General features: G+C 39.6%; 2 protein-coding genes across 5 annotated transcripts; one reads left to right on the top strand and one right to left on the bottom strand.

Moving 5' to 3' along the window:
- Positions 1 to 1890: 1890 nt before the first annotated feature.
- LOC100692900 (R3H domain-containing protein 4) lies at positions 1891 to 9965 on the bottom strand. The gene is given in 9 exon segments (XM_019351015.2): positions 1891 to 3594; positions 4834 to 4889; positions 5398 to 5483; positions 7200 to 7285; positions 7352 to 7402; positions 7405 to 7441; positions 7725 to 7846; positions 8144 to 8301; positions 9765 to 9965. Coding segments are annotated over 9 exon segments (741 nt in total). The 5' UTR covers positions 9806 to 9965; the 3' UTR covers positions 1891 to 3490.
- On the top strand, positions 8309 to 14509 carry LOC102079452 (uncharacterized). 4 transcript variants are annotated; one of them, XM_005463578.4, is made up of 5 exons: positions 8309 to 9373; positions 10375 to 10441; positions 10537 to 11388; positions 11775 to 11966; positions 13497 to 14509. In XM_005463578.4, the coding sequence occupies exons 3-5, from the start codon at positions 10765 to 10767 to the stop codon at positions 13671 to 13673; spliced, it is 993 nt and encodes a 330-aa protein (XP_005463635.1). In that variant the 5' UTR covers positions 8309 to 9373; positions 10375 to 10441; positions 10537 to 10764; the 3' UTR covers positions 13674 to 14509. The 4 variants fall into 4 exon arrangements, 2 of the variants coding, with proteins under 2 accessions (XP_005463635.1, XP_025758139.1); XR_003215918.1 differs by lacking the exon at positions 8309 to 9373 and adding an exon at positions 12206 to 12618 and having other exon boundaries at positions 10103 to 11388; XR_003215917.1 differs by lacking the exon at positions 8309 to 9373 and having other exon boundaries at positions 10103 to 11388; positions 11775 to 12618.
- The last annotated feature ends 5409 nt before the right edge of the window (positions 14510 to 19918 follow it).

Below are 19918 nucleotides of genomic sequence, written 5' to 3'. Positions count from 1 at the left end.
AGCAGTAAAGTTTAACAGTTTAAAGCTCCTATTTAAGGATTTTTTGGGATCAAAGATCAAAGCAAGGTCGTGATGTCACATAGAATCAAAAGCATTCCAATGTGTGTGTGCACGTGTGTGTGTGTGTGTGTGTGCACGTATGCATGCACTTGTGTATTATTGTTCACACTAAATTTGACCCTAATCAGTTTAATATGAGTGAATAAAAAAAATTGTTAGTTTTGGAGAATTTTGAAATTAAGAAACTGAGTCATAAACAAATACACAGAAATTTTTATCTTTTCCTTACATACCACGTCAAGCTTTTCTTTGTATATGTTATGTTGTAGGTTTGGGTGCAAACAAGAAATCGATTAAAATGTTTTATTTCAACCACCATCAGCCTTATATATTCATATTTATTCAAGCAGTGTTTTTAGAGCTTTTCAACCCTGGCCTCTCTTCTTGCTGGGCTATGGAACATGCAGATATGTTTATGTTTAAATTATAACACCACATTCTAATCTGACATGTGTTTTTTTTTTTTTTTTTTTTTTTTAACAACTTTATTGGAAATTATTCTAATCTGACATGTTATTCTATCCGGTTGTTCAGTGATGACGTGACGAATCCTACTTCCGGGCCTAAAGTAGTCTGCGTTTAATATGGCTTTTGTGTTGTTAACATGTTTAATGTTTTGTATTTTCTTCTATTTAATCTCAAAAAGCTCCTAAAACAGTCAGTGATCACTGTTGACCTCCCTCGGCTTTTATTACTGCTAATCATTTATTTAAGCTCAGTTTTTAAAACCTTAAGATGTAACTACAGCACAGCCCATGCAGCAGTATATGAATAACTAACCTGGTATTGTGGATGGATTATCTCACTTGTTCTCCTGGCTGAAGTTTAGTCCTTTTACAGCATCCTGCCATGCGATTACATTTGTTCCTGACCACCGAGAACACTCACGTTAACTTTTATCGAGTGGGAAAAAAGTTAGCTTGTTTATGTTATGCTAACATAGCTGTGTCGCTAGCGGTCACGTAGCACATCATTATATACCAGCTAGCCCAACTTCAGTAACCCTACAAACGTCACTGCTGTTTAGTTTTCTGTCTTCATTTATGTTGGAAGTTATAGCAGAGCTGTACGTTTGAATTTTTTTCCAAAACCCCGCAGTCAGGACATGCTATATTGTATTTAGATAGAAGCTAGCGAGCTAACTTCCTGCTAACTTCTAACGCCGTTAAATATCATAAATTCCGTTTTCATGGATGCCTGGATGTTAAACTCAATTGTTACACCTGGTAGAGCAGAACGCTGATCATTTTATTAAAGATGAAAGACTTTAGACAGTTTTTCAACTCTCAGTAATGCCACAGTGATCGTTTGATATATGGACCTGCAGCGGAGTTTAGGCCCAGACACGGCCAGTGACGTCAGACTGAACAACCGGATACTCAGCTGACCTGTTAAATGTACAAATATATATTTGTATAAAATCTTTTTATATGTGATTTACGTATTTAATTTTCTTTATACAAAGTTTAATCAAGATTGCTCTTCTCATCCAGGAGGAATTAAGGAACACATACATAAAACTTTTATACTACGATGATTACCCTTAGAAAAGTGGTCCAAAGGCATAATGTTGCATGATGATATTTCAGTTTAAAAATGGATAAAAAAGGATATTGATCTCGAGCAATGATGCTGGAGAAGAGCTGTTAGCCTTCGCGTATAACTGTGCTGTTAGGCCAGCAGAAGGAGAACAATCTCAAGAATAAAACTAGGTCTGACTTTAAGTCAATATTACAAATGTGAATGAACACTTTAACTTCCATTTATTTAAAGCACTCACACAGATTTTGTTTTCAGCATTCTGACGATAATAAAATGAGAAAATGGAAAAAAACTTAAATCATTTAATAGTTGCAGTGATACTTATAAGTATGCACACATACACAAAGATTTTTCAGTTTATTGTATAAAGCTCTCAAACTTTTTGGGCATTTTCAATTCAAATGTTGGCATAAGTCAATTAAATATATCATGATTGGCACAATTATGTGTACATGTAATGGAAAATTTGACAGGGCCCCGAGGTGAACATAATTCAAAAACAGGCTGGGCTCTACACAGTACACAGAAATGAGCACTACATGACATTCAGAGTGACAAGTCAAAAGCCTGAGAAGTTGGATTTTCACACGCACACTTTGGTTGTTGACAAAATGCACCAACAGGTCAAGTTTTGTTACTCTGCTGCCGTCATTATAAAAAGAAAACAGAAATAAAGTCTCTTTTTCCGTAAATAACCTGGATACGTGTTTCCAAAACCCAAGTACAGTACAAAGTAGAAAATTGTACAGAGAAAACATAGAAACTGTGTTCATAAGGCAGAAGTATTTTCCAGGGATGCAAATACTGAGATTTAACATACCTGAGAGTCAAAGCTCAGCAGGTTTTATCCCCCATTTACTGTAGGTACAGTATACATTGAATCCGTGTTAGTTAAAAGCTGTGTGTTCATGTAAACCGAGAGAGCACTCTACGTTGATGCACCAAAACATAGAATAATATAGTTTCTTATCCTAAATATTGGCTATTACTGACATAACACTGACAGTGTGCAGTGACAGCAGCAGTCTGTCAGCATCTATGCTCGATCTGCTGCACATTCAGAAAACTGAACCTAATGCCCACATGGCACACACATGCACTGGAAGCAGAACTCATAAAGCCGCTACTCAGCTGTCACAAAAGATGCCTCTGATTGAACTGTAAGGGTTTCTCAGACCCACCTCAAAGCCTCAATCTGCCTCTAAATAATACACACAATAGAAAGAGAGTAACTATAATTTGCAAGTAGCAATGAAAGAGATGTACTTTCTTGTGAGTAATAAATTGATTAAAATTTACGCTTCATGCAGGCTACTGTTTCAGGCGGTGATGCATTTCATTTAAGAACGGTCCTAAAACCTTCACACACAGCGCTGCAGACTCCTCACAGACCTTACACAGTATGCTTTTTATTACTTTCAGGACTTACTGCTGTAATTTACTGTGCCTGTTTTGTCCAGTGTTAAGTCCACTGTTAGTAAACTTCAGCAGCTGGATTTCCTGTGCTGCTTGTACACACACCGTGGGGTAGAAATGTAACTGTGTGACAGCAGAGGTCAAGTTACCAACCTCAAACAGGTATCAGTTTGTAAGCCTCAGATGGGACTTTGTGTCCAGACCCTGCTTTGCTGAGCTGTATACTCACTACATATTACCCAACCTACAGTTTAAAATTCAACTTTAAGCACGAACTAACCTAGCTAACGCTCCAGTGATCAATTCTGTTGCGTTTTTGGATCTAGTTAATGGAAAATTGACAGAGAGAAAGAGAAGCAGACATTTTAGCTGGGTGGTTATTACAAACAATGTGTGAAGACTGCACATCATATCTACATTTCAGAGCTCCTGTCTGCAACAGGAAGAAACAAAAACGGGCGTGGTCCTGTCCTCAACTCATCTGCTCCAGGTAGGCAGTCAGCAGGAGTCCAGGAGGCAGGAACTCTTCTTGTTTGTTCACCACTTCAGTCTGACGTAAGCCATTGTAGTCGCTGCCTGGAGGCCCAACAAGCAAGAAATAGACTTTGATCACTGTGATGTGACTGAAACAAACTAAACTGGCTTAGCAGGCGCAGCCAGGATTGGATAAGTAGGATTATGTAAAGACAGAAGCATTTATAATGATAAAAACTCAAAATCTTCCAATTTTAATGAGATGAAAAGATGATACATGCCAGTAAGTCTTTGGGGGGGGGGTTTGTAAAAAATACATTGCGTTTTTCTTTTGTTGGTATTTTTTATTTCGTGAAGACGCTGTTCAAAAATTCTGTACATTTAAGAACACACAAAGTGGCTTTAAACTTGAAGTACGAGTGTAAATACTTGCAACTGTAACACTCCCAACAACAAGGAAATTTGCTGTTAAATTCCATGTCTGTTCAGACTCAGAGCACACATATGTAGTGAAGACTCAAGGATTTTAACAGGCAGACACCAGACTACTGTCACCAACTCTGTAATATAGTCTCCTTTTTGGCATTAACGTCAGAAACGTGTTAGCGCTGAGTGTTTAGTTTCACAGTATTGTTTAAATCAGTATATTAATTCTTGAGTTATAATTATAGCTTAAATCTGCATAAACAGGAATTCATATTCACCACTTATATTCAGTACATCTGACTATGAGCAGCAGATTAAGTAAAAAACAAACAAACAATTGGCTCCAGGTGTCCATGAGTTATTCCAGCTGAGTACAACTAATTATGAATTAAGAATATTTTTTTTTTCAAAACCCCGACTTACTTGTTTGCTTAAAAACAAATTACCCCCCCCCCCCCTCAAAAAGAAAATTCAAATATTAACATGTTTTGTTTGTTTAAAACTAATATCATTATGAAACACTGTTTTCTGCTGTACTGTCACTTTGTGGTTGGTTAAATATTGTATTCACCATGAGGAATAGGGGCCCGGTATGCCTACACCCTCTCTCTTAGAAATATATATATATATTTTTTTTTTTTTAAATACTGTTTGCTTTGTTGCAATCAGACAGAAATAAAATGAGTGAATGAGAAGCTCATAGGTTGACACAGGCGCTCAGCGACCTTCCCTTTACACAGCAATATAACGAGCTGAAATAACCAATCGGCTGAGTCGAACCTTTACTGCAAAGAGACACGCCACAGAAGAGTTGTGCTCATCGACACAGACAGACTCAGACTGCAACATGTTGGCAATCTACCATCCTAACTTTACCCTAGTGTGACTGAGCCATTATGTATTATTGCCACTCACTTGCAGAGACGAGGTCCATATACTGGCAGATGGCGTGAAGCAGCAGCCTCTCAAAGCTGATTGACGAACACAAACAACAAAAATGTGACAGTTATTAACCCACTTGATTCAAACTGACTACGTTTGTGTAGTGTACCAATTTCCCCGCACATCTCGACAAAGGGAGACTGTGTATTCACCACCGGCTGTAAGCTATTTTCTCCTGTTCCTGTTGTGTTCCTGTCGCTATGGTGACAGACGATAAAGACTTGATGTAATCTAATACAGCAGGTTTACCTGCATGTTTTGAACCTGCATGTTTGTCAGAACAATCCAAACAGCAGCATTGTTGAGATGAGATTAATTAACACATTAATGAGGTGCCAAAGCAATGCACTGAGGGTCACTAGGTTGTAATTTGCTCAGATTTTACATGACAAATGACATTCCACTGAGCTCTCCAGACCACTTCCCACAGGTGTAATTCCACTGTCCATTATCAAAGTCTAACCAATTAAAGACTAAAGTGAATGAAAAGCTTTTGAAGAAGCACAGACACACCAACTGAAAGAAGAGGATTTCTGCCTGCTGCTGAGGTTGGTTGTGTAAACTGAGTGAGGCTGAGCGTTGAAGAAGCTCAGAAGGTTTTCCTCCAGAACTTCCAGCGTTCCCTGAGAGAAGCAGAAACCACAGATCTCACAAAATTCATAGTTTGTGTTTGGGAAAAATACTAAACTTCAGCAGGCGATCTCAGGGAGTCCTGCTCTCATGTCCCTGCGCATCATCTTCGTCCCTGATAATGATTAGGAGTATCTTATAATTTCTGATTTAATTCAGTGTTTCATTGGGCACATTCATACAACAGAAGGCTAATGAACATCCTCTTTTTCACAAATTTCAAACATTATATAAAACATAAAAAATAGGAAGATTAATCAATGAGGAAATAACTCTTGCAGCACGAAGCCACAAGCAGATGGGTCTATTAAGAGGACCCGCCAGTGGTGGTTAAGAGATAACTGGCTCTGCATAAAACTAACATGAGTTGAACTTACTATTGGGGCTGGGCGATATGGCCTAAAATCCATATCACGGTATAATTTGAAGCATGTGCGGTAACGATATATATCACGATATATTCTTTTCTTCTGTATAACGTATTTTACACACTATAGGGCACACTTAAAATCCTTTAATTTTCTCAAAAATGGACAGTGTGCCTTATGTATGAATTCTGGTTGTGCCTACTGACCTCAAACAGATTTTATGTGGTACACGACGCACAGTAATCTGTCAAAAATGTTTTAGTACAACTTTGGTAAGCTATAAAGCCGCACCGCCTGATGGATTGTCGGAGCATTACAGCTACCGTAGTCAGGAGCCTCGCGGAGTAATCTGGGTCCAAAACACCGTCTGGTTCAGGTCCCAATAGTCAAACGAACACTGCAGCATCACTGAGAGTTAAAAACTGTCTAAATTCTTTCATCTTTAATAAAATGATCAGCGTTCCTGCTTTACCAGGTGTAACAATTAAGTTTAATATCCAGGCATCCATGAAAACAGAATTTATTAAATTCAACGGAGTTAGAAGTTAGCGCGCTAGCTTCCACCTAAGCATGATATAGCATGTTCTGACTGAGAGATTTCTGAAAAAATTCAAACGTACAGCTCTGCTATCACTTCCAACATAAATGAAGACAGGAAACTAAACAGCAGTGACGTTTGTAGGGTTACTGAAGTTGGGCTAGCTGCTATATAAAGATGTGCTACGTGATCACTAGCAAAACAGCTATGTTAGCATATCATTAGCACAGTGAAGCTGGAGGATGAACACTAACTTTTTTCCACTCGATAAAAGTTAATGTGAGGGTTTCTGGTGGTTAAGGACAAATACAATCGCATGGCAGGATGCTACAAACGGACTAAACTTCAGTCAGGAGAACAACTGAGATAATCCATCCACAATACGAGGTTAGTCATTAATATACTGCAACAACATGGGAATAGAGCAGCTGCGAGGGAATTCAGCATTAATGACTCAATGGTACAGAAGTGGAGGAAGCGCAGTTTTTGGCTTTCCCCATATTCCAAAAGTGCTTCATCTCTTTGCTATTACTGTCGCCCGGCATAATTTGCAGATGATGTTGTTTGCAGCCGCTGCGATGCTTTCGACCAAAATAGACGCAGCTTGTTGACACCAACAACATGCGCTATCGCAGTAGAGCGGTATAGTAAAAATCTCTACCATTGGCCAAATTAATATCGTTTCTACCGTATACCGTTTATACCGCCCACCCCTACTTACTATAAAGACAACGACTTCAAATACATGAGTGATGCAATCACTGACCAAACAGTGAGAGATTTGAAGCAGAGAAGACACTCACCATGGGGATTTGTTTCCGCCTCAGAGTTGCTCGCAACCTGCGATCGATTCTCTGGAAGCAGTCCTGAGCAGTGAAGGCAGGATTTACTGCAGAGAGAGACGACAAAGTCAGACAAACAGCTCCACTTTAAAGGCTCAAAGGGTGAGACTCACCATTCCTCTGGTCTTTGAGGAGCTGGTTGGTGTTTTTCTTCTTGGCCTCTCCTGCTCCTCACCAGAGCAATTCATGAAGTCGTTCCACGGCTAAAACAACAACAAGACAAGAAATGACATTAGTCAGCGTCCCTGATCTTTCTAGGTGGTCTTCAAAACCCTGTGCCCTGTGAGACCCCGCACAAGCCAAACCACACAGTTTACATTTCTTTGGACACACAAACATGGTTTTTGAGCGACAGTTTCCTGTGGGACCTCTCAGGTAAATATTTGCGCACACAGTACACAAAATTTGAGAACATGACACGGTGAAATTATAAATCTTTTCTTAAGCCGTGCGCACTTCTGCAACAAATGCCACTAATTTGTGTACCTCTACATAGTTTCCATTGGTGCAGACTTCATAGAAGATGGATGGGATGGCTGGGTTGCTGCAAACCTCCAGATCGTCTTTGGAGCACTCATCTTTCTCAAGGAGATTAGCAAGGTAGGGTGCTAATTTTCAAAGGAGAAGATTAGAGAGAGATAAATGAGCAAAGCAATGACAGGTTTATGACTTTATAACTAATGTAAAAGTTTTTCTCATCCTCTAAGGTATTGAAGCCACTAACGTCAGAATTCTTTGTAAAAATGTTGCCCAGCAGCCTCGGGAGCCTCAAATACATCTTATAAAACATTTTGAACTTGCACACAGAGATTCTTCCCCAAAGTAATCCTTTCAATGCTTTCCCAGCATTGCTCCGCCTGCAGTCTCTGACGCCGTCTTTTAATTTACGTAAAATGAGAGCTTACTGTTCTCCTGTCGGTGGAGGCTCTTCTTGCCTTTGGCCCTGGGTGTGAGGTCAGAGTTGCGGATGGCTTGGTTGATATAGAACTGTTTCTTTTTGGTGGGTGACACTCGCTTGGCAGGAGAGCTAGGCAATGAGGTGCATTTACGCTCCTCTACCAGGCTGGAAAAACAGAGCACAGTGGATCAGTTTAGTGAGTTTGAGTTGATATATCTTTCAGAAGAATTTCCAGCTTCCAATCTCAAAATCTGATTGAGTTGTTGGAATTTCGAGGGAATCAAGTTAGCTTACTTGTTCCTCAAGCTGCTTTATTTAAACCTATCCAACTGCTCAGATGTGAAGGTAAAAGCAAGGTGTACCCTGTAACAGGCCCGGTTCACAGAAGCCCTTAGCAGGATAAACACATATAACTGACTATTTACTTATTTATTGTGTTACAGCCTTTCCTGCACAACACCTGGTACAGGTGCACAATAATAATTTCACCCTGAAACGACATGCAATAACAGCTGTAGTAAAAATCTATTGAAATACGCATATTTACATGGATGGCCATGTAATCACCTTATCTGAGGAATAAATAAGACAAAAGCATATAGATCAGTGGTCCCCAACCTTTTTTGCGCCACTGACCGGTTTATGCCCGACAATATTTTCACGGACCGGCCTTTAAGGTGTCGCAGATAAATACAACAAAATAAAACTAGTACCGGTACCGAAAAAAAGATTTATTCATAACACACGTGAAAAGACCCAGGAAAACCGAGTTGACAATAAAATCGATAACAGAATAACGCTGAAAACCGATAAAAACCCTGAAAACAATACATTTCACACCTGAGCCTCAACTCTCGCGGCCCGGTACCAAACGACTCACGGACCGGTACCGGTCCGAGGCCCGGGGGTTGGGGACCGCTGATATAGATGACATTTATCCTACTAAAACTGAAAATACACCCATGAAAACTGCAGATTTTTTCCTCCTCTGGTTTCTCTATGTAACTGGGTCAGAACAGAGCAGAGCATCCCACAGCAGCTTCAGATGTAGGTCAGTGGGTGTCTGTGTGGACCGCCTTTGCTGGAGCTTCTTCCTGTGAGCTCAGTTGTCAACATGCTGATGCCATTTTTAGCCTGAGCCCACGGGTTATTAGCAACATAATATGATGTAATCTGTGCCTGGACTATTTAGGTTCGCCCATACTCTCCCTCTGGCATCCAAACCTTAGTTTAATAAGTAAGACCTAACGAAACATGTTTCAATGCAACCTTAAAAACGCGTATTAGTTATTATGGTCGGTGTTGCGATTTCTGACTTAAAACAGGATTTTGAACATTAAAACCGCCTCTCATCTTTAGACTCCGCTACAGGAAGGCTAGTTAGGTGCTAAAAGGCTAACAAGGACAAGTGTTTAAATTGCCCTTTAACTCTTAAATAACCAAAACCAACTACAGAGTGTATTGAAATTTTTATGTGCAGGAAACGTTGCAGGATTTCAGCTGAACTAAAACAAGCAACGACTCCTGAAAATAAACCTAGCTATTTATGTTAATATGACTTATTTTACCGGCTAATAGCTAGCCAGCCAGCTAACGAAACAGACTGGTGTTTTTGTTGTTTTACTCACATATAATCCTGTTCTTCATTGCTATTTGTCAAAACGACCATCTTATTCCAGCAAAAAATAGGCGGAAAGATCCCACTGTCGGTATCTTTACAGATCGAGAACAAAATAAATAAATACAGTTGACACAAGAAAAAAAAAAACGGACAGATTATCAGGTGAGCAGCTAGCTGCTGACCGCTAGCTTGACAGTAGGCTGTTGTCTTTTCCACAAACAAAGAGAGGAAAACACCGAGAGCACTCACTCCGTCCATAGTTTGTAGTCTCACATGACTATAAATAAATACAATACATTTGGAGGACAAATCCTTCATAACACAAGACTTCAGGATGAATGATAAAACATGGACCATGAATTTGTTTGGAAACATTTTATTTTTGACTATTACTAAAACATTTGTTGATGCAATAGAGTGTAGAAATAAGCAGAATTTATCATTGATCAGTGAGTGTCTGTTTAAAACGGAAGCATTCACTTTAACCTAAAGGTTATAATTTTAAGTGCATATGATTCTTAACAAAGACATTTGAAAGCAGCTGAAAAAAAGCTTTCAGATTTATTTCTAAGAAAATGGTTTGATGTTGTTGTTGTTGTTTTTAAACGTCTCCTTAGTGGGTCATCTTTCTCATAGACGATCTTTGCTCCACCTCAGCAAACAAGAATTCCTGTCATAATTTCTGTAAGCGCCTCCATCATCTGTAAAACCCTCCATGTTGGAGAGCTTTGAACTCAGGCATTATTCCTGCTTTGACTTTGGTTTCTTTCTTCTTAAAGTTCAGGTGACAGCAGTTTGTGTGCTCGTTACCATAACAGCAGATTTAATGGGCCAGCCACAGAGACCTCCAATTGTTCTCAGTATTTCCCACTGCTGCTGGAGAGAGAGGAGTTCAGCCTGACAGATCCGAGAGGGAAGCTTTTTATGCAATAAAGTTTTGCGGGATATGTCTGAATAATTTCATAGGAGGTGGTCAAAGGTGTTTTTATGTATATTTATTCAGTGAGATGGGGAAAGAGAACAACACATTGATAGTAAAACTAGAACCAGGTTTCCCACTAAATATAGAAGCAAAGAAGCAATTTCCCAGGATGAGCACAGTGAAGTCAAAGAAGAGGATAAAGAAGATCACATCGGACAACAGGTCCACCACAGATAAGGACGGGACTACATGTGAGATATCAGGGAACATAATGAGGTTTTGTGTCAACTTAATGCCGGTTTTAACCTTGGCTAAGGAGACTGAGCAGGAGGAGGAAGACGAGAAAGAAGAAAGCAACACCTCCATGAGTCGACAGGAAACAGAAACCAGCAGCAGAGACCCATCTGTCAGCAAACTAGTGGAACAGAAACAAAACGCAATTGACCTCCAGTCAGGATTAACCTCAGAGAGAACAACCAAACCAAGACTCTCACTGACTTCTCCATTTCTGCCGCCGCCTATAAGCGAACCAAAACCATTTGATCAGAGCTCAGGCTGTCTCACTCCTCTGCCTGCCATCACTGTGCATCAACAAGCAACAACCAGCTCTGCAAAGCTTGGAGCAGAAGGCTTTGGAGTCAGTGGAGCAGTTACAGTGCAGGCTTCAGACATCAGGCCCTGGATAGACAATCCCCTGTTCTCCAAGAGTGTGAGTTAGTTTCAGATCCATTCACTGGGACGTTTTCTGAACATAGTGGTTCCTGTCCTTGCTGGACGTGTATTAAACATTAAAGAGGCAGTCTACTGATTTAGCACAGGTGAAGGGTTGAGGGGGAGCACCTCTCAGCCTGTAGAAATAGTAGATGTTGAGCATCAGAAAAGAAACGCAGCATGTAGCAAGCTGGGACAATGTCTAAAAGAAGTTGGCAGTTTAAAGATTGGATTGTGGGAAATGTAGGCTTCCAGTCAGGGCTTATTTAGCATGAGCATATGCCCATCTTTATATGGGACTGCACTGCATTTTTATTCTTTGTCCCTCCTGCCCCACAGCTTCAGACATTGTCCCATATTTTGAGTTTGTTCTTTTCTGTGCAGAGATCAGCTGAGGTTCAGCTTCCTGACATCACCTTGTCCAGCCTGAATGCACTGCTGCAAACTGTCACATACAGACTGAGGAAGAAGAGGAGAGGGGCCAAGGAAGGACTATGGAGACAAGACCGGTCTGATCAGCTCCTCGTGGCCTTTACAGATCAGTGTCGGGCAGCAGGATGGGAAGCGGGGCAGCGTGTACGTTTGATAGATGTTACAGTTTCCGTTAATCTTCAGGGACAGCAGTCTGTCCAGTTAGATAGCAGCAACAATAAGACAATAAGGGGATGTGTTTGCAGGGGATTTTCTCTAGTTTTTCCTCTACTTTATAATTTCATGTCCTTGTCACTAGTGGTAGCATAAGACAGTACCTACACATGTAGTCAAACTCCTTCAAGATGTGGTCAGAGGAGGTTTTGCTGTCTCTCTCAATACAGTTTCAAGACTGAAGGAAATACCAGGAGATGGGCCATCGCACAGGGAGAGCTGGACAGTGCAGTAGAAGGGCAGACTGTTGTCTGAAGTGGGACAGCACTGCCACAGCCCCACAGAATGACCTCCAGTGGGGCTGTTCACGGGCAGATTTTTCATCAAACTGCCAGAAATGCAGTCCACGGAGCCCTGATGTCCTGTTCCCACAGTCTAGCACATGAAGGCTTGACTGGCCTTCATCAACGATATGCCTGCTCAGGCCATTACTGACCCACTGTAAACCCGGGACTGCTGGATGATGTTCCTTCAGGTCCCGCTGAAGGACATCAGGAGGTCACAGCATCCTCGTGGAGTCACTTTCATTTGTACCAAACCAGGAGGATTCACAGTGGTTTCTGCTTCCTAACTGGACACACTGGTATCCCTGAAGTTTAACTGATTCTGTGTCACACTGTGATGATCGAGCATTCCCTTCATTTTTTTAAATATACTTTATTTACCCCAAGAAGTATAGGAATGTCTTCTAAATGCTGATATTTCTGTTAGGTCTAATTGTTGAATGTTGCCATTGTGTTTCTTAAATTTGTACAGTCTTATTTCAAGCAGTAAGATCAAAGCCATTCCTTTGATCCTGAGCACCTCTAACCACTTTGTGTTGGGGGAGGTTTTATTGTAGATACATCCTATCTGAGAGATCTGTTTCTTGTGTTGTAAGCTTCCTGCTTTTAGGACCCTTTGGTCAGCAGGAGGTCACACAAACGCACCCCCAAAACACACACACACACACACACACATTCTTACTTACATACAGAAGTTCACACATATACATACAAAGCCTTGTCTTAGAACCATGTGGGTGTTGCTTTGCTGTGTGAACTGTCTCTCAATAAAAGGCAGCGAGAGGAGGCCATCGTCTGGGTCATTTTCGTGGTGAACACAGATGAGGCCTCCCTTGCGCAAGTAATCGATCGAACGCCGTTGCCTTGGTTTTCTTTCATGGGAATAAGTCCTGGATACAGCGGGGTCTGAGTTTAGACCCAACAATTTATTTGTGTTGATTATTTCTTTAAGAAAATTTTTTTTTTAATTGACTTCAGTAGTACGTAATCCACAGGCGCTGTTGACAGTTAGTGACCCATAAAAACATGTCAGTTAGTTGATTTAGTGTTAATACTGAACTGAACAAATATTATCACAAGAGCAAGTTTTATGCAGGTTTCGTGTGTGTACATGTAAATATCTACACCAAATAAACGGTAAAATTTGATTCTACATTTTTTTTCTCCTTTAAAACAGATGAGCTGGAAAAGACAGATCACCTGGTGCCTGCGGGGTAAACAGACAGATGAGCCTCCCTCCACTTCATCCTGCACCCAAAGCGCCGCTCATCTTCCTCAGGATGATGCAGCCAAACCACCTGACTGCTCAGACGCCGCAGTGACTGAACAACCACACATAACTTGCAGTGTTTGAAAATTGTGCTGCAGGTCAAATATTTTTAATTTTTTCAGAACAACAGACATTCTTTTAAGCTACCATACTTCAAGGAAATAACGTACATCTTACAGCTGATATTCAAGTAGAACAGCATATTCATTCCAAAATGAGACATCCAGCTTACAGTTTCAGTTCTGCAGTATTTCAGGGCATTTCAGTATAATTCTTGATCTTTTATTAAACATTTTCTGCCTTTTTTCCAGAGTTAGACAGGAAATATAAGAGAGGGAGGTGGGAAATTACAGCATGCAGCTGTAGACTTTTGTCCACTACATGGACAAAAGTATTGGGAGTAAGTCTGTACTGTTGAATTAAAGCAGCTAGCATGCCGTCTGTCTTTACAAAGATTCCCGAAAGAACGTGCTGTTGGAGAGAGCTCACTGAAATTGAGCTTGGTGCAGTAACAGGACGCCACAGCCGCAGTTTGTGACATTTCTTCTCTCATAGATATCCCACAGTCAGCTGTAAGTGGAGGAAGTGTTTGAGAATGACAGAAGGTCAGACTCCAAACATCCTCTGGCATTAACAGCACAGAAACTGTCAGCCGGGAGCTTCATGGTTTTGGTTTCCATGGCTGCTACACTACTTTTATCCATGTAGTGCACATGTCCTAACCACTCACCCGTCCAGCTGCCCCACATTGTTAAAAACAGGTTGCATTTTGGAATGAAATCCTTCTGATATGTCACGTTTGTCTCATGCATATATATATATAAAATGCCATTACAGTACGGTAACATTCAGCAGCCAGTGTGTCGTTTGTTAGAAAGAAACAAACACATAGTTCAGAATAAAAACAGTTGTTGACTGAAGGCAATGTTTTTGTCTCACTGATTGCTCTGTTTTGTTAAATATTACTTCTTTGATTGAACGTGGAATTTCTGGCATGTTTGACATGAATTTAACGTCTACAGTGACACCTGTGTATCTCATTTATCACGAGGTTTCCAGCTCTTTTAATGTCATTTTTGAGCTATTTTGTACCTACAGCTTAATTCACCTTCAGTGTACCTGCTCCATTTGCTTTAGCTAATTTTCTTTGCCTCCAGGAATGTGGAGAATGATGACAGATCTCAGTATAATTTCTGTGTAAATTTGGCTGCTACATCAGATTTGATATTTAAAGAATCTTTTTAAGAAATGACTGTTGTTGTTACTTAGTTTCTCCTTAAGGAAAATATTATTTGACCAAAAAGATGAAAAATGCAGGGTTTAAATTAAATCAGTAAAACAGCGACTGCTGTTTGAACGGTCATGTCGCATTAAATCCGTCTTTTACGTCACTGACACAAGACAGACGCCAATTATCAGCGCCGGAGAAGCGCCCGAGAGGACATCGCGAACAATTTCTTGCCATCCGGTGAAACTGTTGGGAAGACCACGTTGGAGAAATGTGAACATTTTATTTGTACTGTATAATCTGCAGATTCTGACAGAAATCTGCAGATTATCCTTTGAAGCAGCGCTCCTCTAAAACAGCAGTAAGGATCATTATTAGGTTATTTACATTATTATGTAAATAACAAAATAATTTAAAGCAAAAATTTGGAAACATAAAGTCCGAAGTCTTTATATTAAGGGCCATCAGTCAAACAATACTGTTTGCTCTGGGTCTAAACAGAGCGCGTTGTGTGTGACGTCTTCTTTTGCGCATGCGGGCCGCTTTGAGCGTTCACACTAGAGCGCGTTTGCTGTCGCATTTTATTTGTAGTGTGAACAAGCAGACAAAAAAATCGGATTTGATCAAAAAATCGGAATTGAGCATTAAGACCTGCAGTGTGAACGTAGCCTAAAACATCGGATATGTATCGGATTCAGTACCACATACGAAAGTGACCCAGATCAGATTTGAAAATATCGGATTTGTGCCGTTCACACTGTCATACCATGATCGGATATGGGTCGCATAGGGTCAAAAAAATCGGATTTGATGCGCTTTCACCTGCAGTGTGAACGTAGCCTTAGATAAATCAAATTCAACTAAGACTAAAGAAGTGACTAGATTTGGTGTTTGTTGTTTTATAGTAACAGATTTGGTTGACTGACAGAGTGATTAAGTGACTGTAAATAACACATAAAGTGTGAGTGTAAAATAGTTGTTTAGTAACACCACCAAGAGACCACCACCCTGATCTAAGGAATTATTTAAATTAAATAAAAGTGTTATTCTCTTTCCACTGTTCTGCATCTGTGTGATGCAGTTATTCTGAATTCAGTACCTATATAAATGTGAGAGCTAAAACTAATTTCACTGGTCACTGGGACACGACTAAAGCTCCATGTATAGAATCAAGAGTCAAATCTAATTAAAAAAATACTTTAAAGGTTTGGTGACTTTACCCAAAATAAGGTTTAAAGGGACTTTTCCCCTGTAGATTGTGCTTCTACATGTTTATAGCTTCATTATCAGAGTATTTTCGGACCAGGGACAGGACAGCATCTTTAGTGTTTAAGAATTCTTCTATAGTTGTTTTTTTAAGGATTCTTTGACTCTGTATCTCCCTCGGATTGACATTAGTGTCATGGTCCTGGGTCATGTGACCCAGTATTCTGAGTTTCTTGATGTTTTGTTATTCTTTTCAGTCTAGGTTCATTTCAGTTATCTAATTACATTCTGTCATGCCTAGGTTAGTTTTAGTTCATGATTTATCAAGCCCCATATGTCTCATCCCTGTGTGAAGTTTTCTGTGTTAAGTCTTCGTGTGTTTATCTGTCAGGTTTCATGTCCAAGTTTTCTTTGTTTGCCAAGGGTCGAGTCATGTCTGGGTCTCGTTATGTTTCCCGTTTTATTTTGAAGGATCCTTGTGTTGTTTTTGTTTATTGTATTTAGCTTCACGTCCCCTGTCCTGTCATTATGTTAATTGTTGTCAGCTGTTTTTCCCCATGTGAATTTGCTTCCCCTGATCACTCCTTATGTGTACTTAATCCATGTGTTTCCACTCAGTCGGTGTCAGGTCGTCTGTTATCCCCACCATAGTCACAGTCATAGTTATTGTTATAGTTATAGTCTTAGTCATAGAACTTCATAGTATTTGTTTCTTAGTGTTTTTTTAGTTTGCTTAGAGTTCCATGTTTAACCCTGCAATCATCCAAATAAAGGATCGCTTTCTGTTTAAACCTGCAACTCCTCGTCCACATCTGCTTTTGGGTCCTGTTTCAAAAAACACACCGGCGCACCCCGCCGTGACAATTAGAGGTCTTGTACATCCATTAGCAAGGAGCTCAACCCCCAATGCAAATGAAAAATGTTGATTGATAATGAAGCACTGAGCTAAGCCAGAGGTGGCAGTTTGGAGAAACTGCTGTAAGGATTGGCGGTGAGCTTCGCATATCCCTTGATGTCTTAGCGAGAGGATGAAAAATTAAGAAACAAAGGAAAGGGATGATGGGAAAAAAAAGGAAGCAAAAGCAAACAAGTATGAACAAACAGTTTAACTGTGTTAATTTGCCAGACTAGCACAGTTAAATTACTTTAAAATCATTTTTATCCTTTGTTTTTTCTTACTGGTGTGTTTCATTTCATCAACTTTTTTGCAGGACTCTGTGCAGTCCTACGAAAGACTAAGTACATCCTTCCTGCTTTCAAAGGAATTAAGAGGACAGCAATCTGACACTGTTAATCAGATTCCACTTGATTAGCTGATCATCAACAAGTCTAAACACCTCACTAAAAGAAGAAATTTGGGCAGTTTACTGGTCCATTTAGTTAGCATGTACATGTTCCACCAAATTCACCTCAAGGTCAGACCCACTCTAGAAATGTGGTCTGAACAATGCTCAGAAAATCTCCAAAAGTTGATTTTGTTCATCTGGACTAGAGATGGCACGATACCACTTTTTTATGTCCGAAACCGATATCATAAATTTGGATATCGGCCGATACCGATGTGAATCCGATATAGTGTGTTTTTTAATCAATAAAACTGTTTTGTTTTTTGTTTTTTTGAAATATCTTGCTGCATTTTGTATAAGTTCAAACTCAAGTTAAAAAAAACCAAAACACTAAAACTATTCTTTTATACCTGTGTGCAAAAAATACACTGCACCCAAAATATTTCATTGTTCAGCAACACTGATCAATCTAATAAACTTAAACCTGCTCCATCCTTCCTATTCTGGTATTTTAAAGAGTAAGCAACCTAACTAATAGGGTTGAAAACTCCCAGCAAAACAAAATAGGGAACCACCCCCCACCCTCCACCTCATGATGCTTAATTGACATAATCAACTTTAATTTGATGCAGTGTGGAAAAAAATGCACAGAAATCCATTATTTTTCAAGAATAATTAAATAGATTCAACATTTTTCTTCAACAGAATTGCAGACTGCACAGATTGTACATTCCCAAAGGAAAAAGTACTATAGCTTACTAGGGTATATTAGACTTAACAGTTACTATATACAGTAATGGACTTCTATACATTTTACATCAGATTAAAACTTTGGGTGTAAGATTCAGATAATTATTTATTAAAAGCTAGACATTTTAAATGAGAATAAGAAAGAAAAGTATGTCTTTGTGCCCCCTTTTCCCTGTTCATGCCCTATCGGCCCCCCTGGCTAAACTTTGCTAGATCCGCCCCTGCACAGTTACCAGCCGTCAGCTACGTAGAAAAGGATCCTGGTGTAGAAAGTAATATTAAATAAATTCTAACAACAGCTTGTCAAGCTTAAACGTGCTGCTGTTGTTCAGCCACTAGTCTCCTCTTTATAGCGCAAAGTGGGCGATAAACAAACAAGAAAGACGGGACTTGCGGCAGAAAAGTCGATCAGCTGATCGTTGATCAGCTTCATGTTTTAAGTAATAACAGGAGAGGGAGGGGGAGTGACAGGGGCGGATCTAGAGAAATTTTCTTAGGGTGGCATGAGGGTGGCAAAGAAATCAAATGGGGTGGCAAAATCAAAGCCTTTTTTTCCCAAACACATATGCAGGTGGTTACATATGGTTAAAATGATTTAAATGCAGTAAGTATACACGTTTTTCATATAAATATAGTCTATAACTTAATTATTGTCTGTAACCCACATAATTACACACTTTAGTTACATAAAACAGTTTTGATGTTATGTACTGTATAGCCTGTATAATAAATAAATATGGAGCCCAATAAGTATAAAACCCAGAAAGGTACACAACATGGGGCGGTTCATTTACAAACACAAGTCTAAGTTTCACACTGTTTTTTGTTAGAAATCAATCACAAAATGTCAGAAATCTGGACTGTCATGAACAAAAATTTAAACCTAATTTTTCATGATTTGTTGGATTAACCCTCTGAGGTCTGAATTACAACTGCCCATTTTTGACTCCTTTTGAGTTTACGTTTGTATTTCACCCTCAAATTGTTTCATTTTATTTTTTTCCTCTTGCCTTGTTTGGGATCATCCTTTTCAGCTCAACTGAATTTAGTTGTTTTTTTCACTGACATACTGCATTAGTATTACTGATCTGAAATCACACAAAGAACTTAAAATCCTAGTAGTATTTTTTTACTATAAAAAAAACCCACAGGCATGTTGAGTAAATTTTTTTAACTTGAAATGCAAATATAAATTGTACATTTTGTAAACATATACAACTATTTATCTGAAAATGCAGCCAATACACCTGCCGTTTCTTTCATTTTGTACAACCATTTAAAAATATTACTAAAACTAAAATGAGAGAACAATCAGGTGTCGCAATAAGATGCCCCACAAATGATGTGTGCCAGTAAAAAAAAGTTTGTCCACCAAAAGACAGAACAGCACAGGGAGAAACCTGCAGGCCTGACAACAGGAGGTGTATCACTCCGCTGGCTTTCTACTTAGTGACAGTGTTTACGTTGCACATGTGCCTTTGTGACATTCATTAGTGCCCTCACTGACACACAAAACAAAACGACTACACAACAGAACAACTACACAAGACAACACAACACACTAACTGTACACTCCACACTAAACGTCACAAATCTCCCACATCTAAAAACTCTCTCGCTCTCTCTCTCTCTCTCTCTCACTCGCTCGCTCTGTCTCGCTGCCGTTACCGTCACTCTAAAAACTCTCCCCTCTCCCTAAACAACCAAATCCCACGTGCTGACTTTTTTAAAAATTGGTTGACATGGTACATTTTTACACCGATAGGAAAGTGGTGGCTTCTTTTCCTTTCTTTACTGTTTTCGCGCTGTCCTTAGAAAACGCTTAAAATACACACACACACACACACACACACACATAA

This window comes from Oreochromis niloticus, linkage group LG22, assembly GCF_001858045.2.
Source record: "Oreochromis niloticus isolate F11D_XX linkage group LG22, O_niloticus_UMD_NMBU, whole genome shotgun sequence".
Lineage (NCBI taxonomy): Eukaryota > Metazoa > Chordata > Actinopteri > Cichliformes > Cichlidae > Oreochromis > Oreochromis niloticus.
The sequence above is the reverse complement of the archived record's forward strand: the minus strand, read 5'-3'. Positions and strand labels throughout refer to the sequence as shown.

Coding starts and splice junctions, on each gene's coding strand:
- LOC102079452 (XM_005463578.4), top strand. CDS start 10,765: ATGGGGAAAGAGAACAACACATTGATAGTAAAACTAGAACCAGGTTTC. Junction 11,389..11,774: donor ATCCCCTGTTCTCCAAGAGT/GTGAGTTAGTTT, acceptor TTTTCTGTGCAG/AGATCAGCTGAGGTTCAGCT. Junction 11,967..13,496: donor GATGGGAAGCGGGGCAGCGT/GTACGTTTGATA, acceptor CCTTTAAAACAG/ATGAGCTGGAAAAGACAGAT.